The sequence below is a fragment of the Vipera ursinii genome, assembly GCF_947247035.1.
Source record: "Vipera ursinii genome assembly, chromosome: 15".
NCBI lineage: Eukaryota > Metazoa > Chordata > Lepidosauria > Squamata > Viperidae > Vipera > Vipera ursinii.
Genome location: NC_139528.1, coordinates 7,794,805 through 7,822,635, shown reverse-complemented (window position 1 = coordinate 7,822,635; position 27,831 = coordinate 7,794,805). Strand labels below are relative to the sequence as shown.

The 27,831-nt window shown below is 46.5% G+C and overlaps 1 protein-coding gene across 1 annotated transcript; it reads right to left on the bottom strand.

The window, feature by feature from the left end:
* Positions 1-516: 516 nt before the first annotated feature.
* Positions 517-17,071, bottom strand: POLR3GL (RNA polymerase III subunit GL). The gene is made up of 8 exons (XM_083374344.1): positions 16,981-17,071; positions 14,572-14,706; positions 12,934-13,063; positions 11,410-11,478; positions 10,233-10,289; positions 6,453-6,526; positions 1,939-2,052; positions 517-752 (listed from the first exon to the last, which is right to left on the bottom strand). The coding sequence occupies exons 2-8, from the start codon at positions 14,695-14,697 to the stop codon at positions 666-668; spliced, it is 657 nt and encodes a 218-aa protein (XP_083230470.1). The 5' UTR covers positions 14,698-14,706; positions 16,981-17,071; the 3' UTR covers positions 517-665.
* Between the last annotated feature and the right edge of the window lie 10,760 nt (positions 17,072-27,831).

Below are 27,831 nucleotides of genomic sequence, written 5' to 3'. Positions count from 1 at the left end.
ACCCTTTGCTCCCCTACAGGCCAAGCTGCCCCAGGGAGTCCCAAGGATTAAAGGTGTTCAGATGTTCCTCAAAATTTGGGATATCCAAGTTACTTTCTCCCATCTTCTGCTCTATCAAAGCCGGGTAGAAGGTACAGGCCAAGGGGGATAGGTCATGTGATCCAACACAGTCCAAGGAAGATAGGTCATGTGATCCAACACTGGCCAAGGATAGGTCATGTGATCCAACACTGGCCAAGGAGGATAGGTCATGTGATCCAACACAGGTCAGGGAGATAGGTCATGTCATTCAAAGCAAGCCAAGGACGATAGGTCATGTCATCCAATGCAGGCCGAGAAGAACGAGTCATGTCATCTAACATAACCCCAGGCCCCCAACTCCAAAGACCATGGTTTAGGGGTGGGTTTTGGAGATTTCCGAGCCTCTTCGCTACAAGATCCTGGAGAACTTCGGAGCAGCACAGAATCTGCTCCACGCGGCCCCTTTTCGGGAGAAGCTCCATCTACAGGCTGTTGAAGGGCGAAGAGCCACCAGCAACGCGGAACAGGGATGCTACCTGGAGGCTGGAGGGGGGACATCTGGACACCCCTTCTGAGAGCCCTCAAGGATGACCGTGCCAGTCACCTCACCAGAGGTGACCTCTGCAGCTGGACAGCCTACGGCTTCAGTAGATGGCTTCGTCCATGTTATCATCGCTGTCGCCGCCAAAGTCTTCCCCATTGTCAAAATAGGACATAATGTAGTCCGTCTCCTGCAGCAGCATTAAAAAAGGAAAGGGAAGGAAAATGGCTGAAATCCAACAATTTCGGAGCCTGCTAAATAAAACCTTTCCCTGTTTTTCAGGTGGATCGGAGATTCATATTTTATATCCACTTTTGTCGGAAGCTGGGATGCAGTTCCGGGTCAGGAAATATTGGGGAGATGGTGCAGAATCTGATGCCAAACTGAAAACTATCACTTCGGCAAGATGGGCAGCATTGAAGTTTAAAAATAATAAAAAAAGAAAGTAAAGTAAAAAGTAAAGCAAAAATATAATAAAAATAAAAGAATAAAATAATAAAATAACAAAATTGAATAAAATAAAAAAATAAGAATAACAAAATAAAATAAAATAAAATAAAATATTCTTCCTCTAATTCAGGGGTAGGCAACCTTTGCTCTTTTATGACTTGTGGACTTCAACTCCCACAATTCCTGAGCCATCATGGGGGAACTATGGCTCCTTTATGACTTGTGGACTTCAACTCCCAAAATTCCTGAGCCAGCCACGCTGAGGGGAAAGGGAAAGGTTTCCAAGCTGAGCCATGCTGGCTCAGGAATTCTGGGAGTTGAAGTCCACCAGTCATAAAAGAGCCAAGGTTGCCTACCCCTGGCCTATACTCTAAACCAGGGGTCTTCAAACTTGGTCCTTTTATGACTGGTGGACTTCAACTCCCAGAATTCCTGAGCCAGCCATGCTGAGGGGAAAGGGAAAGGTTTCCAAGCTAAGCCATGCTGGCTCAGGAATTCTGGGAGTTGAAGTCCACGAGTCATAAAAGAGCCAAGGTTGCCTACCCCTGGCCTAGGTCTAGGCTGCTTTATGACTTGTGGACTTCAACTCCCAGAATTCCTGAGCCAGCCATGCTGAGGGGAAAGGGAGAGGTTTCCAAGCTGAGCCATGCTTGCCAAGGTTGCTTACCCCTGCTCTAATTCAATGTTCCCCAATCTCTGCCATTTAAGATGGGTGGACTTCAACTCCCATGCTGGCTGGGGAATTCTGGGAGATGAAGCCCATCCATCTTAAAATGACAGAGATTGGTGAACTCTGCTCCCACTAAAACTAAATTTCATTTCTGATGTGTGCCATTGTGCCCACAGTAAAAAAACACGACAATAAAGATTATCTTAACTCAGAAGCAACAATCTTTGGCCTTCATCTCTGCTACCGTTTCTCTTACCTCTTCAAACTCTTCTTCATCATAGCCCTCCTCCTCTTCCTCCTTGCCTTCTTCACCCTCTTCCTTCTCCTCTTCCTCTTCCGATGTCACCTCTTCCTCTTTCTTTTCCAGAGTCTGGGAAACAATTAAAGAAGGATTTTAAGACCCCGCTACTTCCTCATTGTTATTCCCACTGAATTTCTGCCTCGTCCTTTCCTATACTGGCGCAGAATTACGGAACTGTCCCGGCAAGTCATCAAGTTCAGCACCGAAAATTCTGGCAGTGCCAACTGTCATGGCTGAGCTCTTGACAAAATTATGGGGGAGGAAAGATTAACGTTGCCAACTGCTTTTACCAGCCCTGTCCTTACGCCTTTCAGGGGCTCGAGATCGGCGTGTCTCAAGGCTGGCCACTTTAAAATGTCTAGACTTCAACTCCCAGAATTCATCAACCAGTGAGGAATTTTGGGAATTGAAGTCCAGACGTCTTAAGGTAGCCGAGGTTGAGCATGTGCTACAAAGGGTGAGTTCACACAACACCTTCAACCTGGATGCTCACTTAGTTCATTTGTTGCGTTCCCAAAGAAACGCCAAGAAACCCAGGGATACACGGGTGCGCAATAAAGGAAGTCCTCAACTTACAACTACTTGTTCCTTTAGCAACCTCTTGAAGTTACAGCAGCGCCGAAAAAAGTGACTGATAACTGGTCCTCGCACTTATGACCACTGCAGCATCCCATGGTCACAAAGCATTTGGGCATCTATTTAAGAGGGCGCCACCTGCAAACTTTCAGGCATCTTCTGACAAGCGGAGTCAATGGAGAGAGACATATTCACTTAATGACGTGATTCACTTAATGATGTGATTCACTTAATAACTGCAGTGATTCGCTTAACAACCTCAGCAAAAAGGTTGCAAAATCAGGTGCGACTCACTTAACAACTGCCTTGCTTAGCAACGAAAATTCTGACACTTTTCTCACTGTTGATCCACCAGTCCTAAAAGGGAGATTTCTGGCTTCAGTTGAATATTAGTCTTTAAAATCCACCACGTAGATTTTAAAGTACGTATGTGGTACTCATTTCCAACCAACACTAGCACAGCCAGTCCTCGACTCACGACCAAATCTGAGCCCAAAACTTCTGTCGTTAAGTGAGATTGATGTTAAGTGAGTTTTGCCCCATTTTGTGACCTTTCTTGCCACAGTTATTAAGTGAATCACCACAGTTCTTAAGTTAGCAACCCAGTTGTTAAGTGAATCTGGCTTCCCTATTCGCTTTGCTTGTCAGAAGGTCACAAAAGGGGATCACGTGACCCTGGGACACTGCAATCATCATAAATATGAATCAGTTGCGGGGGCTTCTGGTTTGACGTCGCAGCGGGATGGGCACAGAAAGATGGGACTCCATCTTTTGCATTTGATTTTGCCCCGCTGGGGACCCTGGAAAAGGTCGAAAGTCACCCCGTAGAAGCGACAAACGAGGAGGGGACCCTCGTTGATCGCGGGAGGGCAGTGGTCCTTCCGTTTGATCCAAGGAAGCTGTCCAAACTGGCGGGGGAAAGAAGCTGCTGACAACAGAAGACACCAAGCACTAACAAGCAAGCTTTCAGCAACGTGGGTGAAACTGGGTTAGACCCTATCCTCTCTTTATGACTCTTAAGTCTTCTTCCTGGAAAAAATTGCCCAAAGCACCCTCCCCAATGAGAGAGGGAAGGGGAATTAAATTAAATTAAATTAAATAAATAAATAAATAAAATTTCCACCCTATTCCCTCAAGAAAAGAAAAGGGGCGATTTAATTACTTGGAGGAAAAACAGAGAAAATTACAAGATTAATTTGGAATTAAGACACATATATGGCTTTGAAACTTGGGGACTAAAAGTGCTTTTGAGACTTTTTTTTAAAAAAAAAGAGATTTGAAAGAGATTTATATTTGAAAATATAAATTTGGATTTAAAAAGCTGGAAAATGGCGCTAATGACATCTAGTGGCGAATTATGGCACTACAATTTGTTATGCTTAAAGGAAATTTGGCTTGAAGCCCAGATTTAGATAAGACTCTTGCTGTCCTTTGGAAACTTTCACTTTTGAAGACTGCAGCTAGGAAAAGGGGGGAAAAACACTTTGGGGCTGCTTATCAGTGTGGCAGAGACTATGAACTACTTTGAAATCGGCCTGCCTGAATTACGAATATAAATATTAACTGACTTTCACAGCTGTGTTGTGGAACTATTTCCTTGCAGGAGAAACACACATCGTTGCCTGAGATGATAGAATATTCTGGATTACATATCTTCGATTGATGAACAATTTTTATCATAAAGACCCCCTACAAAAAATGAAATGGATGTCCCATACTCAGCTTTAAATGGTTAAAAAACCATCTCTAACACCTGTTCCCAAATTCTTCAGTTTAATATACCACCAAGAAAGTATGAAGATCAGAAAGAAACTCTTTCCATGTAGAAACCAATACAAAAGGCTATTGCTTTAGCTCGTGTAAAGGTAAAGGTTCCCCCGCACATGTGTGCTAGTCGTTTCCGACTCTAGGGGCCGGTGCTCATCTCCGTTTCAAAGCCGAAGAGCCGGCGCTTGTCCGAGGACATCTCCGTGGTCATGTGGCTGGCATGACTAGACGCCAAAGGCGCACAGAACGCTGTTACCTTCCCACCGGAGTGGTCCCTATTTTTCTACTTGCATTTTTTACGTGCTTTCGAACTGCTGGGTTGGCAGAAGCTGGGACGGGTTAACAGGCGCTCACTCTGTTACGCGGCACTCGGGATTCGACCTGCCAAACTGCCAACCTTCTGATCGACACGTTCAGCGTCCTAACCCACTGAGCCACCGCGTCCCTTATAGCTCGTGATGATACTAGAAATAACCACAAAGGAGATAAAAGAACAATTCTCTAATCTAAATTTATAAACCCTCTACATAACCACAAAGAAGGAATTAGCAACCCAGAAAACAGAAGGAAAACTGGAGGAAGCAGATCCAAAGATGGAGGACGTAAAGGAAGGAACTAAGCGACAGATTCAGACAACTGAAGAACTGGAAGACGGAGCGATAATATTGGAAATGGAAAAGACATCTTGCCAATCAAGAATTCGGAATACATTTTAGGAAAAGGAAGAACTGATTGAATGGAAGATAGAGCTGTTAGGTGAACTGTGGGGAGCTGGGAAAAGGAGAGAGGCTGTTTAATGAATATCAATGGGTTCACTCTTCCAAAAATACTTGAATTAAATGATCTTTCTAAGTCCAAAGAATATATATAAAAACAGGGGGGAAATTACGATGATTCAAATGCATTGACATGGAAAGTTAGTTGGCAAAGGAAGAAAGACTGAAGAAAATAGAGGTTTTGATCCATTAGATGGGATATTACATTATTAACTAGATACTTGAATATGGTGGAGAATAGATAATTGCTAGAAATAGAAGTAGGGACGTGGTGGCTCAGTGGGTTAGGACGCTGAGCTTGTTGATCAGAAGGTCGGCAGTTTGGCGGGTCGAATCCCGAGTGCCACGTAACAGTGAGCACCTGTTACCTGTCCCAGCTTCTGCCAACCTAGCAGTTCGAAAGCACGTAAAAATGCAAGTAGAAAAATAGGGACCACTCCGGTGGGAAGGTAACAGCATTCCATGTGCCTTTCGCGTCTAGTCATGCCGGCCACATGACCACGTAGACATCCTTGGACAAGCGCTGGCTCTTCGGCTTTGAAACGGAGATGAGCACCGGGCCCTAGAGTCGGAAACGACTAACACACGTGTGCGGGGGAACCTTTACCTTTACCTTTAGAAATACGATTTTGGTATGAGAAGGGAAACAGGAAAATGCTAAGAGGTTTGAACAAGGGAAGCTTTTGGTTACCCAAATATAACTTATTTTAAAATTATAAACAATAGAGACATTTTGAACACTGACGGGAAATTTTTTTTTAAAAAAAGCGAAAACAGGATACTGATTGGACGTATGCATATTAAGTGAAAATGCGATTAAGATGTGTTTTGGTTAGAAAAGTTATCTAAAACTGACATTATTGATATTATGAGAAATGTGTAACAAAGATGTTGATGTTCAATTCAAACTCATAACAATAAGAATTGTATTTGCCTAGTGTGGGAAATCAGGTACTAAACATTTGATGGTGTAATATTGGATCTAAACTGAAGAAGTTAATATCTTCCACCAAATTACTAATAGACCCAGACAACACGTCGTCTATTAAGTATTTGACTGTGAAACTAGAAAATCAGTAAAATATTTATAAAAATAAATAAATACCAGTCAGTTGCAAGGGGTCTGAATTTTTATCAGTTGACCTTGGGGATGCTGCAACGGTTGTGTGAAGAACGATCTTAAGTCACTTTTTCCAGTGCCGTTGTAACTTTGAATGGTCACTAAACAAATCGTTGTGTGCCGAGGACCACTTGTGTAAGAAGAATTTGGAAATAAAGTGGGGGGGGGAGGAGGAACCCACCCAATCCCAGCCTGGTCTTTTGAAAGCGCTGCCAGGATGTTTGGCTTACCTCCAGCTTTTTAATGGCTTCTTCCTTGTCTGCAGGCGCCTTCGGTTTGTGCTTCGGAGCCGGCGTTGCCCGCCCTGTGCCGGGAAGAAAACAGGAAAACTCATCATCCTGGCCAAAGGTCCCTCCAGGGCCCGTTTTGGCCAGGCTACAGCCAAAGAGCTGCTTCACGGGAAAGCAAAATTCTTTGATGGCATTGGTCAGTTGCAAGCACGCTGCAGGCCTAAAAGAGGGCACAAAATAACAACAGAATAGGAAGGGACCTTTGGAGGTCTTGTCTGACCCCCTGCTCGGGCATTTCAGATAAATGGTTGTCCAGTCCCTTCTTTTCAAAGCCTCCAGGGATGGAGCACTCACAATTTATGGAGGCAGGTAGTTCCACTGGCTAATTGTTCTAACTGTCAGGAAGTTTCTCCTTAGATCCAGGTTGCTTCTCTCCTTGGTTAGTTTCCATCCGTTGCTTCTTGTCCTGCCTTCGGGTGCTTTGGACAATACGTGGCAGCCCCTCAAATATTGGAAGAAGGTTATCATGTCACCCCTAACCCTTCTTTTCACTAGACGTACCCAATTCCAGCAACCGTTCTTCATACGTTTTAGCCTCCAGCCCCTTAATCATCTTGGTTGCTCTTCTCTGCACTCTTTACAAGAGTCTCAACATCTTTTTTTTTACATCTCACTGACCAAAACTGGGTGCAGAATTCCAAGTGTGGCCTTACCAAGGCTTTACAAAGGAGTACTACTTACTACCTCACGTGATCTTGATTCAATCCCTCCGTGAATGCAGCTTAGGTGCCATGGTTCCGATTAATGAGACAGTTCAAACAAAATCCAGGCATTTTTTTTTATCTAAAAAGTCTTAATAATGAAACGCAGCATCGGCACTCATGGAGGGATGACAGAATGTGAAATCTCCTCCCCTAAGCCTATCGTATCATGCACAATTCCCACCCTTATTTACACGTCATAAATCACATTATCCAATTAGTTTTACATATGAAGTTTCCCTTCCCTTTCTCTGCCCGGCTATTTCTTATCTTCTCAAAAGAGCCGTTTGACATTTCCCTCCCTTCAAGATTCAAAGCGAAGCAGTTTAAACAAAAGGCTGCTTCTTATACTCTCAGTGCAAAAGCATGCCAATGTTTGCAGCATTGACATTAGGACTGCATTGGCCTTTTTGGCAACTGCAGCGCACTAGGACTCCCACATCCCTCCTTTGGAACCGCTTACCAGCTGAAATCCGGATGGCCCCTGACCTTCGCTCCTTCCAGCGTGATCTAAAAACCTATCTATTCCAACAAGCCGGCCTGGCCTGATGGATTTGGGGTTTTATTTGTTTTATTGTTGCTTTATTGTATGCTTACTTTTCTCTGTACACCGCCCTGAGTCCTCCGGGAGAAGGGCGGTATATAAAACAAACAAACAAATAAATAAATAAATGTACTTGAACATCACTTTGCAGCCCACCATGTGTGCAGGACTACATCTCCCATTGTCCTCACACACTGACCGAGGTGATGGGTGTTTTGCTGTGATGTTCCTGGAAAGATGCTATCCAGGTTTCGGATTTGATCACCTTGGTGGAGCAGTGGGCTGATGCCTCCTTAAGTAACACCAGCTGCCTGCCATTAGTGCAGGTTCGAGTCCCACCAGGCTCAAGGTTGACTCAGCCTTCCATCCTTCCCAGGTAGGTAAAATGAGGACCCAGATTGTTGGGGGCAATTAAGCTGACTTTGTAATAATGCCGCTTGGGGGTGTGTGAAAGCCCTAATAAGCAGGCATATACATAGAATGAAGGCTACTGCTAAGCAGGATATAAATGGAATTAAAATAAAATAAAATAAAATTAGTGCAGGTTCGAGTCCCACCAGGCTCAAGGTTGACTCAGCCTTCCATCCTTCCCAGGTAGGTAAAATGAGGACCCAGATTGTTGGGGGCAATAAGCTGACTTTGTAATAATGCCGCTGGGGGGGGGCGAAAGCCCTAATAAGCAGGCATATACATAGAATGAAGGCTATTGCTAAGCACATTGATTTGTGCTTCTTAGATTGTAAGCCGCCCTGAGTCTTCGGAGAAGGGCGGGATATAAATGGGATTTTTTTAAAAAAAAAACCCTACTAAGATCTTCCCAATGTGCCAAATGGCAACATGGAGGAAGTTGCACAAAGGGAGAAAAGCAAGGATAGTCCTGCCTCTCAAATCTGAAGCAAATTCATTCTCCTGAAAGTAGGGTGTGACTCTCTCCTTCATAAGCGACGATGAGACAGCATATAGGGCGGAGGTACAAAAACTATCCATATGGTGTAGTAACAACAACTTGCACCTAAACATCAGCAAGACGAAAGAGATGGTGTTAGACTTCCGGAGAAAAAAAGAGGAACCTGCCCCACTTTACATCGGGGAGGACTGTGTAGAGAGAGTTCCCTCCTTTAAATTTCTGGGAGTCTACCTCTGTGAAGAGCTGACCTGGAAAGTTAACACAACCCAGGCGGCTAGAAAGGCCCAACAGAGGCTTCACTTTCTCAGGGTCTTGCGGAAGAACAGGATAGAACAACAGCTAATGACCCTCTTTTACCGGTCTACCATAGAGAGCGTCCTCTCGTATGGTATTGTGGTTTGGTATGCTGGTCTGACAGCCGCGGACAGGAAAGTATTACAGAGGGTAGTGAGCACAGCACAAGACATGGTGGGCTGTTCCCTGACACCACTGGATGACCTCGCCAGGGCTCGTTGCCTTGGAAGAGTGAGGAAGATTCTCAGGGATGACTCACACCCTCTGTAATCAGGGATGACTCACACCCTGGACTCACACCCTCTTTACTCTCCTACCATCCGGTAGGAGATATAGGAATATAGCCAGCCGTACCAACAGGCTGAAGAACAGCTTTTATCCGTGGGCTGTTAGGCTTTTGAATGGGATATAATCTTACGCAGAATTGACTTGGGAGGCCGGTGTGTGGTGTAGTGGGTTCACATAGTGTGGTGGGATGGAGGGTTTGTTGTCACTGTGTGTTGGGGGGAGGGAGCACAGGGGGAGGCTCAGCTAATCTCAATGTACACATGTTGTACTTTGACAATAAAGGTTTATTATTATTATTATTATTATTATTATTATTATTATTATTATTATTATTATTATTATTATTTGGGGTTCACCAGCACCCCAAAACCCGGCATCGACATTCAGTGTCCCGATCACCAAAGGTCAGCAACAACCGTTGGTGGCCTACCACTTATAAATATTCAACAACCCTTCGAAGATACGACTGCAATAAAAAAAAAGCAACTGACAACTGGTCCTCACACTTAACAACCGTCGGTGTCCTACAGTCACATGATCAAAACTGGTGTGCTTGCAAACTGCCGTGTATTTTTACGACAGTTGCAGAATCGCGTGATTCTGTTTCCAAGCTTCCCAGTGGTTTCCAACAAGTTTAAGTCGACGTGGGAAGCTGGATTCACTTAACAACCGTGTGATTCACTTAACAACCAAGGCCAAAAAAAGATCATAAAATCAGGCGCAACTCGCTTAATGAGAGCATGGCTCAGCAACAGAAGTTCCAGTTGCAACTGTGGCCATAGGCGGAGGGCTAATCTGAACTGTTTATTCAAAAAGCAAGGAAATAGGATGTCTCCACCTCTCCACCCATAATAGCCTGAAATCAAATGGGCAAACTTTGCTCTGATCACTCGTAAAGTTTCTTCCTATCAAGAGGTGGGGCAACCCTCTGGGCTGCAGGGGTTTGGGAAAATTGTATTTCCTCCACAGATAATGAAATGACTTACTTTGTTTTCGAGTCTTCCGCACCCGAATTTTTAGTTCTGGAGGTAGCTGTTTCCAATCTGCAGAGATTTAATCAAAAAGCAATTAAAATGTAGCTGCTACTTGGGCTCCAACGTGCTCCAGTGGGATTTTTAAAAAGTGAATAAAATTAGAAACTCTGTGTCTCTTGGGCATAATTTAAAGCAGGGGTGCCCAAACCTTGGCAACTTGTGGACTTCAACTCCCAGAATTCCCCAGCCAGTCATAGAGTTGAATTGGATTCTGGGAGTTGAAGTCCACAAGTTGCCAAGGTTGGGCACACATGATTTTGATTCTTAACCCTTCTCCAAGATGAAGGACAAAGAAAACACTTTTCGCTCCCGTACCTTTGGTCACTATGAACTATGCAGTACAGGTAGTCCTCGACTTACAACCATTCATTTAGTGACCATTGGAACGGCACCGGAAAAAGCGACTTTGGATCGTTTTTCACACTTATGACCATTGCAGCATTCCCAGGGTCACATGGTCAAAATTCAGACGCTTGGCAACTAACTCGTATTTATGACAGTTGCAGTGTCCTGGGATCACACGATCTCCTTTTGCGACCTTCTGACAAGCAAAGTCGATGGGGAAGCCAGATTCACTAAATCAAGTGTCACCAACCTTTTCGTGCCGGCAGCCCGGAAGGAAAGCGAGCAGCTGGGAAATTTGCACGCACGCATGCGCATGAACAGGGCTGCACGTGAACGGGGCCGCATGTGAATGGGGCTGCGCGCACCTGCATGGGGCTAGTGGCCCCATTTGCGCAGTCACGCAACCACTAGCCACCCCTGCTGCTAGTCCCAGGTGTGTGCGCAAATGGGCTGCGCAACCAGTGCGCGCTAGTGGCTGTTTGTGCATGTGCACAACTGCTAATCACCACTGCTGCTAGCCATGCGCGCATGCACAAACGGGTCCACGGGCACTAGCGCGAGAGGGGATAAGTAGACCAGTAGGTTGGGGACAACTGCACTAAACAACCATGTTACTAACTCAACAAGTGCAGTGATTCCCTTAACAACTGAGGCAAGAAAGGTTGTAAAATGCGGCAAAACTTACTAACTGTCTTGCTTAGCAATGGAAATTTTGGGCTGAATCGTGGTCATAAATTGAAGACTATACCTGCAACAAGAAATCAAAATATTTCTCCGGCCTAACCTGGGTTCCAGTCCATGGTGTTGTCTGTTGGGCCTGTCGTCTGATATTTGTCGGAATAGCGCTCGATATCTGGAGAAATTAAAAATTCAAGGAGTTAGCGATGCCCTCTTTAAAAAATGGGAGGGTGAGAAGAGGGAGTTGGTGAGCAGGCTGAGATGGCGGCCGGGGTTAAATGGGTCAGTAGTTGGGAATCCTTACGCAGCCACAAAAGGCCCAAGTCTGGCTTTCTCCCCATGAGTGCCACTGACCCTCCTCTAGTGCCAATTTAGCTTGACTGTTATAAATCCTTGCGTGCAGGTTCTGCAGTCTTTGAATTATGGGGAAACTAGCAGACGGACAATACCTCTAGCAGGTAGAAAAGAAAAAAAAAGGGGGGGGAGAAGAAAAATATCCTATGCAAGACTCAGTGGCACAGGGTTTCAAGCATTAGCAGAGCGTTCGAATAGAAGACCTCTAAGGTCCCTTCCAACTCTTATTCTATTCTATTCTATTCTGTTCTGTTCTGTTCCGTTCCGTTCTATTCTAATCTCTCTTAATTCTATTCTAATTCTAATTCTATTCTATTCTTCATTCCATTATTCTATTGTATACTATTCTATTCCATTCCATCCCATAATTCTATTCTATTCTATTCCATTCCATCCCATAATTTTATTCTATTCCATTCTATCCCAAATTCTATTCTATTCCATTCCATCCCATAATTCTATCCCATAATTCTATTCCATTCTATCCCATAATTCTATTCTATTCTATTCCATTCTATCCCATAATTCCATTCTGTTCTATTTTATTCCATTCCATCCCATAATTCTATATTCTATTCATTCTATCCCATAATTCTATTCTATTCTATTCATCCCATAATTCTATTCTATTCCATTCTATCCCATAATTCTATTCTATTCCATTCCATAATTCTATTCTATTCCATTCTATCCCATAATTCTATTCTATTCCATTCTATCCCATAATTCTATTCCATTCCATCCCATAATTCTATATTCTATTTTATTCCATTCTATCCCATAATTCTATTCTATTCCATCCCATAATTCTATTCTATTCTATTCCATTCTATCCCATAATTCTATTCTATTCCATTCCATTATTCTATTCTATTCCATTCTATCCCATAATTCTATTCTATTCTATTCCATTCCATTATTCTATTCTATTCCATTCTATCCCATAATTCTATTCTATTCTATTCCATTCCATTATTCTATTCTATTCCATTCTATCCCATAATTCTATTCTATTCCATTCTATCCCATAATTCTATTCTATTCTATTCCATTCTATCCCATAATTCTATTCCATTCCATCCCATAATTCTATATTCTATTTTATTCCATTCTATCCCATAATTCTATTCTATTCCATCCCATAATTCTATTCTATTCCATTCTATCCCATAATTCTATTCCATTCCATTCTTTCCAGTATTCTATGACATCACAGAAGCTCAGCCAAGGCAGACAATATTTCAAGGACTTCACAGTTTTCTGGGCCACTCGATACCTTTTTGCGGGGCTGAAGGCTTGATGAAATATGGCAGGTTCTTCATGGCCCCCCTCAACTCCTGCTTTAGGGCCAGCATGTATTCGACCTCCTCGCCGGCCTGCAGCGGAAGTGGCTTGTATTCCAGCGGCTACAGAAACAAGCCAGGCTTAAGACAAAACATGCGAATGCTTTGGCTCCCTTCCCACAACACGCTTCATCGGACTATTAAATTAACCCATTTACTGGATAGGTTTAAGTCCCCGAACCCACAACAGCCCAACTGGTGTAAGCCACAATCAACAAACCACGGATGCTTAATTGTTTAGCCAGTTTAGCCAGACACTGAGACTGGGCATCTAGCTACGTCTTCAGGACCTGAATACTGCACACCTGTATGGATAAACAGCTCACATACAAGACTTGTTGATGTTCAACTCAACCATACGATGAGATTAATTACTGGGTGCATAAAATCCACACCTATTCACTGGCTACCAGTTCTTAGCCACATACTTCCCCCGCACTTACGACAAGAAGCTCTCATCCTGCTAAACTCCTCTCTACCCATTCATGCCTACACCTCTGATCTCTTAAGATGTCGATTAAAGTCAAGAAATCCACCACTCCTCACAGCGCTTAAGCTGCTGGCCGAACATCAGAGCACCACACAAAAGTGGATGGAAGCATGGAGTAGCGATACCTCCCAAGATATTTCTGAGCATATTAATCCTAATAGTATACCTCCAGGATTTAATCTACCCCGACACATATGGGTGACTTACAATAGAATTAGAACGACTCACGGGGTGTGTGCCGATTCTCTGTATAAATGGGGAAAGACACCTTCAGCGCAATGTGATTGCGGGGCTCCCCGACAGACTTTCCAACATATAGTGAGGGAATGCACTAATAGAAGATACCCAGGACATTTCAAGGACTTCCTCTGCGTAACAACGGCAGCTACTGACTGGATCTCCAAACTCGACATTAAACTCTGAAATGTTATTTCTCTTTTCCTCTTAGGTTTTATAATTGCTTCTTTTTTTAAAAAAATGTCTTAACTGTTCTAACTTGTAAACATGAAGTGCTTTTAATTCTGTGTGTGACCAGCCATACGCTAAATCAATAAATTCAGGACCTGACAAAAGTCTACACAGGATCAAACAACCCTCGAACTCAGGACCCATCGCCAAAGGGAAATTTAAATGGGCTTAACAATTGCCAGAGATACTGAAATGGATTTTAAAAAAATCTCCCAAAGTCTTCCTTACGAAGACAAAAATGGATGGAATTATCTTTATGCTGAACTGACATAAAGATTGTTCGGTGGTTATTCTCTTATAGTATAGGTCAGGGGTCGGCAACCTCGGCTCTTTTATGACTCGTGGACTTCAACTCCCAGAATTCTGGGAGTTGAAGTCCACGAGTCATAAAAGAGCCGAGGTTGCCGACCCCTGGTATAGGTTGTCCTTCGAGTTATGGCTGTTCGTTCAGTGACCGCTTAAGGTTACGACCGGTGCTGAAGGAAGGGACTTAGGATGGTCCCCCAAAGTTTGATAACTTTCTGGGGGGGAAAAAAGAGTTTTAACAATGAAGGGGAAAAAATCGGGGCGCAGTGATCACCCAAGGAAGTCCAAAGGAAACTCAGCAACTCACAGGGAAGAGGGGAGATGGCTTCAGAGTGGGAGGGGGCAATGCCTCCCCCTTCCCAATGCCCACCGCCTCAACATTGAAGGTCATGTGGCCGCCCCGGCCCCTTCCTCTCCCGCCTCTTCCAGCCATGAGGTGAACCTGAGGGGGAAAAAAACATTAAAAAGATTACAGAAAGGTCGAAGACAAGAAGTCCCAAAGTAAACGAGTGGGGCTGAAAATCAGAATTTGGACAGACACTCCTTGACTTTAGTGACCGTTTCAAATTACGGCCGATCTGAAAAAAGTCACCTGCGATCAGTCTTCAGACTTACGACCTTGGCAACGTTCCCCGCGATCACGCAATCAAAATTCAGACGCTTGGCAACCTGGCTCATATTTACGACTGTCACAGTGTCCCGGGATCGTGCGATCCCCCTTTTGCCACCTTCTGACAAGCAGAAGCCAGAGTCGCTTAACAATCGTGTTTTACTTAAGTGATTTACTTAAGAACTGTGGCAAGAAATTGTCATAAAATGGGGCAAAGCTCACTTAGCAACCGTCTCGCTTAGCAGCAGAAATCTTGAGCTCAATTGCGATGGTACGTCCAGCGCTACCTGTGTTCAATTATTGCATTATTATTATCTGTATAGGACCCCACTGGTGTTATATGAACCAGACTGTCGCATGCAGAGGTTACCATATTTAGTTGTTTGTTGATCTGGGTTTACATAGGTCATGAGAACACAGCCTGGAAGAGGTGTGTGCATCACCCCCATCGCTGCTGCTCATGGCTCCCCCACTTAGGGTCTTAGAAAGAAGGTCTAAGACAGCATTAGCCAACCTTTCCAGATTGGCGGACTGGCGAATGGGGATGGTTCTGTGTGAGCAGCAGGTGTGCACGCGCGCACGCACACACGCACGTAGCTCCATTTGTACAAGAGGCAGGCACGACCACCCGCTGCTCAGACAAATGGAGCATCACGTGTGTGCACGCTCGCCCACCACTTGCACGGCCCGGTTCCAAACAGGCCCAGTGTTGGGGGACCCCTGATCTCAGCGACTGCACCTATAAATACAGTTGTTCAATGCAAACTTTTTGATTCTCTCAGGAAATATGGGAAGGCGACATCCTTTTGGGCACCAGGGACCACCGGTTCCGTGGAGACAGGTTTTTCCACGGACCGGAGGGTGCGTGGTTTTGTGTGCTGCCTGCATCCCACGCATGGGGCTTTGCTTGTTTGTGCGGACCGGTTGCTGGCATGCCGCGGCCCGGTACCGGTCCACGGACCTGGGCTTGGGGACAAAATATGCAACCCACCGCCAGAGGGCAGCAACAATTCATCCGTATCTGCAACTCACACAGTCCAGCACAAGCAGGAGACATCATACTATTCAGGACAAATGTTGACTCAAAGGTGATCAACTTTGGAGATCTGGTGCCGAGGCAACGCCTTCCTTTCTTCTTTGCCACAGCAGCAAAGGTTTTTCCCCGCAGATAAATCCATCCATCGATTTTACATTGGACCCAAGGCAGGGCAGTGTATATAGTCTGTGCAACCCAGCGTGATCTCGAATCAAAAAGGGCCCCCTCCACCCCCGGAGTCATTGAGACAGGTCTCCGCTACCGTGGGACCTCCGGGCCTGGTCACAAACCTCCAGAGGGCCTGCTAGGAAACCAAATCCGCAACTCCTCTGAAATGGTCCAGGCAGGTCGCCTCCCTGAGCAAGGGGTTAGACTAGAACAGGGGTAGGCAACCTCGTCTCTTTTATGACTCGTGGACTTCAACTCCCAGAACTCCTGAGTCAGTTGACTCAGGAATTCTGGGAGTTGAAGTCCACAAGTCATAAAAGAGAGGAGGTTGCCTACCCCTGGACTAGAACAAAGGGTAGGTAACCTTGGCTCTTTTATGACTCGTGGACTTCAACTCCCAGAATTCCTGAGCCTGCATGGCTGGCTCAGGAATTTTGGGAGTTGAAGTCCACGAGTCATAAAAGAGCCGAGGTTTATTTATTCATTTATTTATTTATTAGGTTTAAATACCGCCCTACTCCCGAAGGACTCAGGGCGGTTTACAAGGCAAAATTTAAAAACCATACAATATAAAATTAAAATAAAATAATAAATTACCCTCTAGCCCCCCAAAAAATTAAAATCACAATTTTAATTTTAATTTTAATCACAGGTTGCCTACCCCTGGGCTAGAAGACCTCCAAGGTCCCTTCCAGCTCTATTCTGATTGGTTGGTTGGTTGAATTCTGTGTGCCTTGAAGAGCTAACTTTCTACTTGCGGGGAGTCTTATTTATTAGGGAGGCTGTTCCTGGGGTTAGCAAAGCGAACCTCCCCCTCCCCCCCACCCTCCGACTCCTGAAAAGGCCACAAAATCCCCGGAAGCCAAGCCAGGCCAAAAAATAAAAAACCGGCCCCCAATTACCAGCTCCGACCCAGTAGAGGACTTCCCAGCGTGGATCTCCCTTGGCTCCGCAGCCGCCGCGAAAGGGAAAGCGCGCCGCCCCGAAGCCGGATACTCCACGTTCGAAAGGGCGGAGCCTCTGCCCGGGCAGCCAGTCAAGAGAGAGGGCGGGGAAAGCCAAGGTTCGATCCGCGACGTTCGAAAGGGCGGAGCCTCTGCCCGGGCAGCCAGTCAAGAGAGAGGGCGGGGAAAGCCAAGGTTCGATACTCCACGTTCGAAAGGGCGGAGCCTCTGCCCGGGCAGCCAGTCAGGAGAGAGGGCGGGGAAAGCCAAGGTTGGATACGCGACGTTCGAAAGGGCGGGGCCTCTGGCCGTTCCAGCCGGTCAGGGAGAGGAGGCGGGGAAGGGGGCGTGGCCTCTCGGGTGCTTGGTACGCCCAGGCTTCTAAAGCCGCTGCCGGGTGCTTTCCGTCCCCATCATCCACAGCCTCGGACGTTGTGTGTAGGATGGGGTTCGGTAAGGGAAATCACACCGGTATAAAATAAGTGTCCGTTTTCTACGCGTTTCGTTTATCTTGGATTTGCTCAGTGCAGGGGTCGGCAACCTCGGCTCTTTTATGACTCGTGGACTTCAACTCCCAGAATTCCTGAGCCAGCTATGCTGGCTCAGGAATTCTGGGAGTTGAAGTCCACGAGTCATAAAAGAGCCGAGGTTGCCGACCCCTGGTTTAGTGAGTTTAAGGCAACTCTGGCAACTTTACAACCTGGGGACTTCAACTCCCAGAATTCCTGAGCCAGCCGTGCTGGCTCAGGAATTCTGGGAGTTATTTTTTTTATTTTTTTTTTATTTTAATCCCATTTATATCCCGCCCTTCTCCGAAGACTCAGGGCGGCTTACAATCTAAAGGACAAATCAATGTGCTTAGCAGTAGCCTTCATTCTATGTATATGCCTGCTTATTAGGGCTTTCCCCCCCCCCAAGCGACATTATTACGAAGCTTATTGCCCCCAACAATCTGGGTCCTCATTTGACCTACCTGGGAAGGATGGAAGGCTGAGTCAACCTTGAGCCTGGTGGGACTCGAACCTGCACTAATTGCAGGCAGCTGGTGTTACTTAAGGAGGCATTAGTTGAAGTCCCCAGGTCGTAAAGTTGCCATACTTAACCCCCCTTTAAAAAGGTAAAGTTTCCTCCCGCACATGCGTGCTAGTCGTTTCCGACTCTAGGGGCCGGTGCTCATCTCTGTTTCAAAGCCGAAGAGCCAGCGCTTGTCCGAGGACGTCTCCGTGGTCATGTGGCTGGCATGACTAGACGGCAAAGGCGCACAGAACGCTGTTACCTTCCCACCGGAGTGGTCCCTATTTTTCTACTTGCATTTTTACATGCTTTCGAACTGCTAGGTTGGCAGAAGCTGGGACGAGTAACAGGCACTCACTCTGTTATGCGGCACTCGGGATTCGTCCCGCCAAACTGCCGACCTTCTGATCGACAAGCTCAACATCCTAACCCACTGAGCCACTGCATCCCTCTTAACCCCCTTTAGAGAATCGTAAGTTTCCTTTCAGCTCTGCTAGGGGGCAGCCTCGGGCATCCTTGGCTGTTCAGAAAAGCTCAGTGGTGCTAGACTAGGAGAATTGGATGAGGCACCACCCGGAAATCCTAGGAACTCAGTTCATCTGGGTTTAAGAGGCTCTCCCTTTTACTTGCTGGCTGAGAAGACAACCCATTTGTGGTCTGTACCGTGGCCGAACCAAGATCTCTTTAATGATGGCTTGGTTCATTTCAACACAGTGCAGCACCATGTGTCCAAAGCAGATCTAGTGTTGTATGAATGCGGCCAATAGGGGCGGTTGGAGGGAAGGTAACCAGGTGGGTTCACGCAGCAGAAAAGCAGGTTCCTGTCGTTGCATTTGAGCTTGGTTAGCGTCTTACCTTTTTTGTGGTTTTAGTAAAGGTTAGTCCTTGACTTACGACAGTCATTTAGCAGCTGTTCAAAGTTACAATAAATCCAGGTTCGGACAGCTATGGGGGGGGCTCTCCCTTGCTTCAGTCACGTGACGGCATTTGGGGCGCTCAGCAACCGGTCAGCACTTAAGGCCATTGGCAGCATCCCAGGTCACATAAGTGCAGTTTATGACAATTTTCTGCAAACCCCCTCCCCGGCGCCAGTGACCGATGGGCTCACTTAACGACTGCTGCAAAAGTTGTAAAAACAGGTTGATCACCGGCTTGACAATTGTCATGACTTAACAACAGTAATGAGAGGCTCTACAGATAGTCCTTGACTTATGGCCACAACAGAGCTCAACATCACCACTGCTAAGCACGACATTTGTTAAGTGCGTTTTGACCCATTGTATGACCTTTTTTTGCCACAGTTAAGCAAATTGCAGCAGCTATTAAGTGAATCGTGCACACGTTAAGCAAATCTGGCTTCCCCCATTGTCTTCGCTAGCCAGAAGGTCGCAAAAGGGGATCATGGGAAGAATGGAATGGAATGGAATGGAATGGAATGGAATGGAATAGAATAGAATAGAATAGAATAGAATAGAATAGAATAGAATAGAATAGAATAGAATAGAATAGAATAGAATAGAATAGAATAGAATAGAGAATGGAATGAAAATAGAATAGAATAGAATAGAATAGAATAGAATAGAATAGAATAGAATAGAATAGAATAGAATAGAACAATTAAAGTAGAATAGAATAGAATTACAGAATAGAATAGAATAGAATAGAATAGAATAGAATAGAATAGAATAGAATAATTAAAGTAGAATAGAATAGAATTACAGAATAGAATAGAATAGAATAGAATAGAATAGAATAGAATAGGAATAGAGAATATAATGAAAATACAGAATAGAATAGAATGGAATGGAATGGAATGGAATGGAATGGAATAGAACAGAATAGAATAGAATAGAATATGATACAATATAAAAACATTAGAATAGAACAGAACAGAAATATAGGATAGGATAGGAATATAAAGGTAAAGGTAAAGGTTCCCCCCGCACATGTGTGCTAGTCGTTTCCAACTCTAGGGGCCGGTGCTCATCTCCGTTTCAAAGCCGAAGAGCCAGCGCTTGTCCGAGGACGTCTCCGTGGTCATGTGGCTGGCATGACTAGACGCCAAAGGCGCACGGAACGCTGTTACCTTCCCACCATAGTGGTCCCTATTTTTCTACTTGCGTTTTTTATGTGCTTTCGAACTGCTAGGTTGGCAGAAACTGGGACGAGTAACAGGCGCTCACCCTGCTACGCGGCACTCGGGATTCGACCCGCCAAACTGCCGACCTTCTGATCGACAAGCTCAGCGTCCTAACCCACTGAGCCACCGCCTCCCAGGATAAGAATATAGATTATAATAAAAATACATAATGGAATGGAATGGAATAGAATGGAATGGAATAGAATATGGAATAGAATAGAATAGAATAGAATAGAATAGAATAGAATAGAATAGAATAGAATAGAATAGAATAGAATAGAATGGAATGGAATAGAATGGAATGGAATGGAATGGAATGGAATGGAATGGAATGGAATGGAATGGAATGGAATGGAATGGATTGGAATGGAATAGAATATGGAATGGAATGGAATAGAATGGAATAGAATAGAATAGAATAGAATAGAATAGAATAGAATAGAATAGAATAGAATAGAATAGAATAGAATGGAATGGAATGGAATGGAATATGGAATATGGAATAGGAATAGAATAGAATATGGAATATAGAATAGAATAGAATTAGAATAGAATTAAGAGAGATTAGATTAGATTAGAATAGAATAGAAATAGAATAGAATTAAGAGATTAGAATAGAACAAAACAGAATAGAATAGTTTAGAATAGAAGGACCGTGGAGATCTTCTAGTTCAACCCCCTGCCCAAGCAGGAGACCCTACACCATTTCTGACAAGTGTCTGTCCGGTCTGTTCTTGAAAGCGTCCAGTGATGAAGCTCCCACAACTTCTGAAGGCAACTTCTGTTCCACTGGTTGATTGTTCTCACTGTCAGGAAATTTCTCCTTAGTTCCAGGTTGAATCTCACCTTGATCACCTTCCACCCATTATTCCTTGTCTGGCCTTCAGGTGCTTTGGAGACTAGGTTGACCCCTCCTCTCTGGGGCTGTCATGTCACTCCTGGTCCTTCTCTTCACTAGACTGGCCATGCCAAGTTCTTGCAACCGTTCTTTGTATGTTTTAGCCTCCAGTCCCCTAATTATGAGGACCCAGATTGTTGGGGGCAATAAGCTGACTTTGTAATAATGCCGCTTGGGGGGAGGGGGCGAAAGCCCTAATAATAAGCAGGTATATACATAGAATGAAGGCTATTGTGAAGCACATTGATTTGTGCTTTAGATTGTAAGCCGCCCTGAGTCTTCGGAGAAGGGCGGGATATAAATGGGATTTTTTAAAAAAATATCTTTTCTATTTTTGCTCTTCTCTGCACTTCTCTAGAGTCTCAACCTCTAACCAGGACAATTGGATGAGTTCACCTGATTAATCTGAATCTTACAGAACAACAGAGTTGGAAGGGACCTCGGAGGTCTTCTAGTCTGACCTCCTGCTCAGGCATTTCAGATAAATGGTCGTCCAGTCTCTTCTTTTCAAACCCTCCAGTGATGAAGCACCCACAACTTCTGAAGGCAAGCTGTTCCACTGATTAATTGTTCTCACTGTCAGGAAATTTCTCTTTAGTTCCAGACTGTGCCTCTCCTTGATGAGTTTCCATCCGTTGTTCCTTATCCTGCCTTCTGGTGCTTTGGAGAATAGGAAGACTCACCCCCACCACCTCAAACATTGGCAGATGCTATCATGTCACCCCTAATTATTCTTTGCATCAAATTAAGACAATACCCAGTCCCTGCAACCGTTCTTCATATGTTGTAGCCTCCGGCCCTCCAATCATCTTCGTTGCTCTTCTCTGCATGTTAAACGTTCAAACCTCTTGTGCAGAACTGGTGGGATGCTTCTCCCAAAGGTTCACCCTCCCCCAACCCTGTTCCTCTGACCATGGGCAGAGTTCTCTCTCTCTTCCTCTCTGAGGTTCATTACTCCTTGGTTTTTGAACCCTCTTCTCGTTTAGATGACATCCGGTTTGTGACCCCAGCCTCTCCTCATTTCGTCCTTCTCCTTCACCCCGCAAAGACACACACACACACAAAGAAAACCCCTTTGAAATTTAAATAAAACAATAAATAAATTCCCGTTCTGCTCAGCTGATTCATGCTCGGAGTAGCCTCCCGGTTGCACCAAGGTTAAAAATAAACTTTTTCCCCCCCTCCCCTCTTCTGATGCTCGGGATCATATTAATAGCCCAGCGGCCAACACATGGCTGCCTCCTGTGGGTGCACCGGGGGTGGCAGGCAGGAACGCCAGAGATCTGCAGATCTTTCTCTCTGCTCCATTTGTGGTGCGTCTCAGCCGCCCATCACCCGGGGATACCTATGTGCCCAGCTGGGAGGTTGCCATGGCAACCATGCACACGGAAGGGGGCGCCGAAGATGGAGGAGGAGGAGGAGGAGGAGTGGACATGCAAGAAAGGAAAGGGCGAAGGGTGGGTGGGTGGGAGGAACAAGCCTTTCATGAGGCGGGGGGGGGCACGCTCCTGTCCAGCCAGTGCAATGCTCTGGGTTTTAGCAAAGCTGGAGAAAAAAGGAATTAAATGCTTCCTTGCTTTCCCTGTTTGTGTGGGGCCAGTTGCGCATGGCGCAGGGGGGCGCAGGACAGCCTCCCTGCGCTGCTGGCCAAGGGTCAGTGTGTCGAACCAGACCCTTCAATAACTCTTTAGGGAAAAGGAAGGCAGAGAGATAACAGAATAACAGACCTGGAAGGGACCTTGGAGGTCTTCTAGTCCAGGGGTCCCCAACCCCCGGGCCGTGGACCAGTACTGGGCCGTGGCATGCCAGCAACCGGTCCACACAAACAAGCAAAGCCTCATCCACGAGATGCAGGCAGCACGCAAAACCACGTACCCTCCGGTCCGCGGAAAAACCTCTCCCCACGGAACCGGTGGTCCCTGGTGCCCCAAAGGTCAGGGACCTCTGATCTAGTCCAACCCCCTGCTCAAGCAGGAGACCATTCTGGACAAATGGCTGTCCAGTCTCTTCTTGAAAGCCTCCAGTGATGGAGCACCCTCAACCTCTGGAGGCTGATTCATTGTTTTCACCGATAGGAAATTTCTCCTTAGTTCTAGGTTGGAAAGAATCGAGGGAGGGAGGGAGGGAAGGAAGGAAGAGAAAGAAAGAAAGAAAGAAAGAAAGAAAGAAAGAAAGAAAGAAAGAAAGAAAGAAAGAAAGAAAGAAAGAAAGAAAGAAAGAAAGAAAGAGAAAGAAAGAGAGGGAGGGAGGGAGGAAGGAAGGAAGGAAGGAAGGAAGGAAGGAAGGAAGGAAGGAAGGAAGGAAGGAAGGAAATACAGAATAAAACAGTTGGGAGGGTACTTGGAGGTCTTCTAGTCCAACCTATATCAAAGGTCTCCAAACTTGGCCGCTTTAAGACTTGTGGACTTCAACTCCCAGAATGCCCCAGCCAACGTTGCTGATTGACCTCAGGCGGGCCAGACAGAAAGAGTCAAAGGGTGGATGTGGCCCAGGGCCCAAGACTTCCATTGCTCAGTGAGTTTGGCCCCATTTTACAACCTTTTGTTGCCGCAGCTGTTAAGCGAATCACTGCAGTCGTTAAGTTAGTCACACGGTTGTTAAGTGAATCTGGCTTCCCCCATTGACTTTGCTGGTCAGAAGGTCGCAAAGGGGGATCGCGTGACCCCGGGAACGCTGCGACCGTCGTAAATATGAGTCAGTTGCCAAGCCTCTGAACCCCGAGGATGCTGCAACGGTGTGAGAAACTGGTCATCAGTCACATTTTTCAACGTAGCTTTGTAACGTCGTAAGTCATACCTTCTCAAGTCCATCCGGGGGTGGGGTGGGGGCTCTATCTGAGGCCCCTAAGAGCGCCTGATCCAGACTGATGCGCAGGGCAGGGGGGGGGGCTACTCAGGGGCTCCGCTGCTGCTTTAACCTCTTGGGCTGTCTCACTTACCGACCGTTGCTCATTGTGGCCCTGCAAGTCGTCCGAGGGCTCCTGATAGCAAGCTGGACCAATCCTGACCCCAAACGCGGCTTGCGAGACGCATCGTCCCAATCTGCTGACTGCCCAGAGCAAACAAGCCAGGAATGTTGGAACGCTGAGGGTGTTTCAATGGGGAACATTTGATTTGCTGCGTTTTTTATTTCTTCCCTACCAGAAATTGAACTCGTTTCCTCTGCCCACGAACCACCCCCCCCCTCGATTTCAGCAGCCTGATGGGGGGGAGGGAGGGTGTCGCTCTGGTTAAATTCATGACGGCCACCCCCCCACCCCCTTTGCTGGCAAGACTCGCACTGCCTGCCTCTCCCTGCATCACTTGGGCGCTTTCGTCCTAAAATTAGCGTGCTACAAAAATAGCCTCGCTAACGGAAAAGCAGACATCCAATTCCGGCTGGGGGGGGGGGCTGCCGCTAAATATTTCACAGTCCAGGCTGTCCTCGACTTACGACCATTTGTTTAGCGACCGTTTGAAGTTATAAGGGCCCCTGAAAAAAACCTTATGGCGTATGACCGGTCCTCGCACATATGACATCGGGCAATCAGCATGTGTTTGTGACGGATCACCGAGATCAGCATTTGTGACCTTCCCGGCCAGTTTCCGAGAAACGAAGTCGGTGGGGAAGCTTATGACTGCATGGTTCACTTAACCTCGATGGCGGAAAAGGTCGTAAAATTAGCCGTGACTCCCTTAACCACCGCCTTGCCTGAAGCGGTGTGCTTCACTCAGTGGCCACGGTGATTCACTTAACGACTACAGTAAAAATAAATAAATCAGCCAGAGTTTTAACTTAATGGCTCCCTTGCTTAGCAACGGAAGTTCCTATCCTGCTCGTAGTCGTAAATCGAGGACTATCTGTATGAGGGCTTCTCCTACTTGCCCACTCATTCAAATAGAGGGTCCCCACCTATCTGGGGAAATTCATTTCTAATCCTTCACTTTGCTTTGCATTATCAGGAGGACGAATCGGTGGTCCTAAGGGCTGTCATTCCCAATCTGGGCAACTTGATAGGAGTTCATCTCTCCACTAATTCCTCAACCAGCTAAGAGCAAAAATTTAAGTAACACTGGTTTAATGCAGGGGGCCTCCAAATGTGGCGACTTTAAGACTTGGGGACTTCAACTCCCAGAATTCCGCAGCCAATCACGGGCATTCTAAGAGCCGAAGTCCAAAACTCACCAAGTTTGGAGACTCCTGGTCTACTCATGCATCCACCGGCAGCCAAAACCGACGCAGTTAGTGAAACTGCTCCTAATCCACCCAGTAGCCAAACTCTGGGCGGATTACAAAATTTAGCAAAAACACGACGTTTTAAAGCAGAAAAGCAATGAAAAACCAAATCTCCAGTATGGTGGATGGAGGTGCTCCATCATCCACCTCATGGTTGTCCCAAAAGTGCTTTTTTTACCCGGCAACTGGACTTTGTTTTTCTTTGAAGACCTTTCGCTTCTCCTCCAAGAAGTCGTTTGCAGATGGCCTCAACAACTCTTAAAAAGGCAACCGACCAGCTGTCTGCAAGGAGTATAAATCCTCCCATTTCCCCACCATCCAGTCAGAGCTGAAGAAGCTTCTGGGATGAGAAGGGAAACCTCTTCAAAGAAAGAGAAGAAAATCCAGTTGCCTCGTTGGAAAAAGCACCTTTAATAAGATTTCTTTGTCAGGATACCTAGGGCCAGGTCTCCCCCCCCCAATATCATCAAAGTAGATGAGGTTATTAGGTTGGGTCAAACTAGGTCAGGGGTAGGCAACCTCGGCTCTTTTATGACTCATGGACTTCAACTCCCAGAATTCCTGAGTCAGCTGACTCAGGAATTCTGGGAGTTGAAGTCCATGAGTCATAAAAGAGCCGAGGTTGGCTACCCCATGGTTTCAAACAGCCCTTCTTTCCTTGAGACCCCTGGCCTTCCACTCCCAATGGGATTTCTGGAGAGTTTATTTGCTATTGTGCCTTGTATGTTGCACGCAGAGAGGACATACTCAGAGGAATGACGGGAAAAGCAGCTGTTAAGTACAGGTGGTTCTTCACTTACGACAGTTCATTTAGCGACCGTTCAAATTTACAGCGGCACTGAAAAAGGCGACTTACGAGCATTTTTCACACTTATGACCGTTGCAGCATCCCCGTGGTCACATGATCAAAATTCAGCCACTTGGCAACTGACTCATATTTATGACTATTGCGGGGTCCTGGGGTCACGTGATTCCCCTTTTGCGACCTCCTGACAAGCAAAGTCAATGGGGAATTTAACCGTGTTACTAATTTAACACGGTTAAATTCACTTAACCAATGAGGCAAGAAATGTCGTAAAATGGGGCAAAATTCACTTCACAGATGTCTCACTTAGCCACAGAAATTTGGGGCTCAATTGTGGTCATAGGTTGAGGACTACCTGTATAGTAAAAAAAAAAACAGCCAGAGGGAAAAACATGGAGAAGAAAACTTTTTTTTCTGCAAGGCTTTTGAGCATCCCAGTTTGGGCGAAGACCGGAGAATCTGGGAATGTCCCTCCAGGGGTTCAAGGCCGGATGCTGGGAAGACCCCTCCCCACAGCCTGGTGGCCCACCCTGGTGTCCTAGTGGCAGGGTTTCCCACCCTCGGCAAGTTTAAGATGGGCTCACTTCAACTCCCAGTATCCCCCGTTTGATTTTGGAAAGCCAGCTCTGGTTTTCTCAATCTCAGCATCTTTAAGATGGGTGGACTTCAACTCCCAGAATTCCCCAACCAGAATGCTTTTAAGCATGTGGACTTCAGCTCCGAGAATTTCCCCCTACCAGCATTCTGGGAGTTGTACTCCACCCCTCTTAAAGCTTGCTGGCTGGGGAATTCTGGAAGCCCACCCCTCTTAAAGCTTGCTGGCTGGGGAATTCTGGGAGCCCACCCCTCTTAAAGCTTGCTGGCTGGGGAATTCTGGGAGCCCACCCCTCTTAAAGCTTGCTGGCTGGGGAATTCTGGGAGCCCACCCCTCTTAAAGCTTGCTGGCTGGGGAATTCTGGGAGCGGAAGCCCACCCCTCTTAAAGCTTGCTGGCTGGGGAATTCTGGGAGTGGAAGCCCACCCGTCTTAAAGCTGGTTGGCTGGGGAATTCTGGAAGCCCACCACTCTTAAAGCTTGCTGGCTGGAAATTCTGGGAGCCCACCCCTCTTAAAGCTGGCTGGCTGGGGAATTCTGGAAGCCCACCCCTCTTAAAGCTTGCTGGCTGGGGAATTCTGGGAGCCCACACCTCTTAAAGCTTGCTGGCTGGGGAATTCTGGGAGCCCACCCCTCTTAAAGCTTGCTGGCTGGGGAATTCTGGGAGCCCACCCCTCTTAAAGCTTGCTGGCTGGGGAATCCTGGGAGCCCACCCCTCTTAAAGCTGGCTGGCTGGGGAATTCTGGGAGCGGAAGCCCACCCCTCTTAAACTCGCTAGGGTTGGGAAAGTCGGCCCAAAGGGAAAGAAGCCCCCGCCCCAGTCTCAGCTGGCCAAGGCTGCTCAGACCCAGAATTCCCTGCCTAAGCCCGGGCGGCCAAGCCTGAGGAGGCGCATCCCCTCCCGCCTTGGGAGCCCAGCGGAGCCGGCCGGGCCGAGGGAGGCCGAGCCGGGGCGGCAGCCACGTGTCTGATGCGCCAAAGGAGGCGGCGCTGCGGTCGCCCAGCCCGGCTCAGTCCGTCTCCCGGAGCCCAGGAGCAGGCAGCCCGGCGAGGCCGAGGCAGGTAAGGGGTCCGCAGCTGGAGGGGCGGCCGGGCGGGGCAGGCGTGGCGAGGCAGCTCACCTGGGCAGCTCACCTGGGCAGCT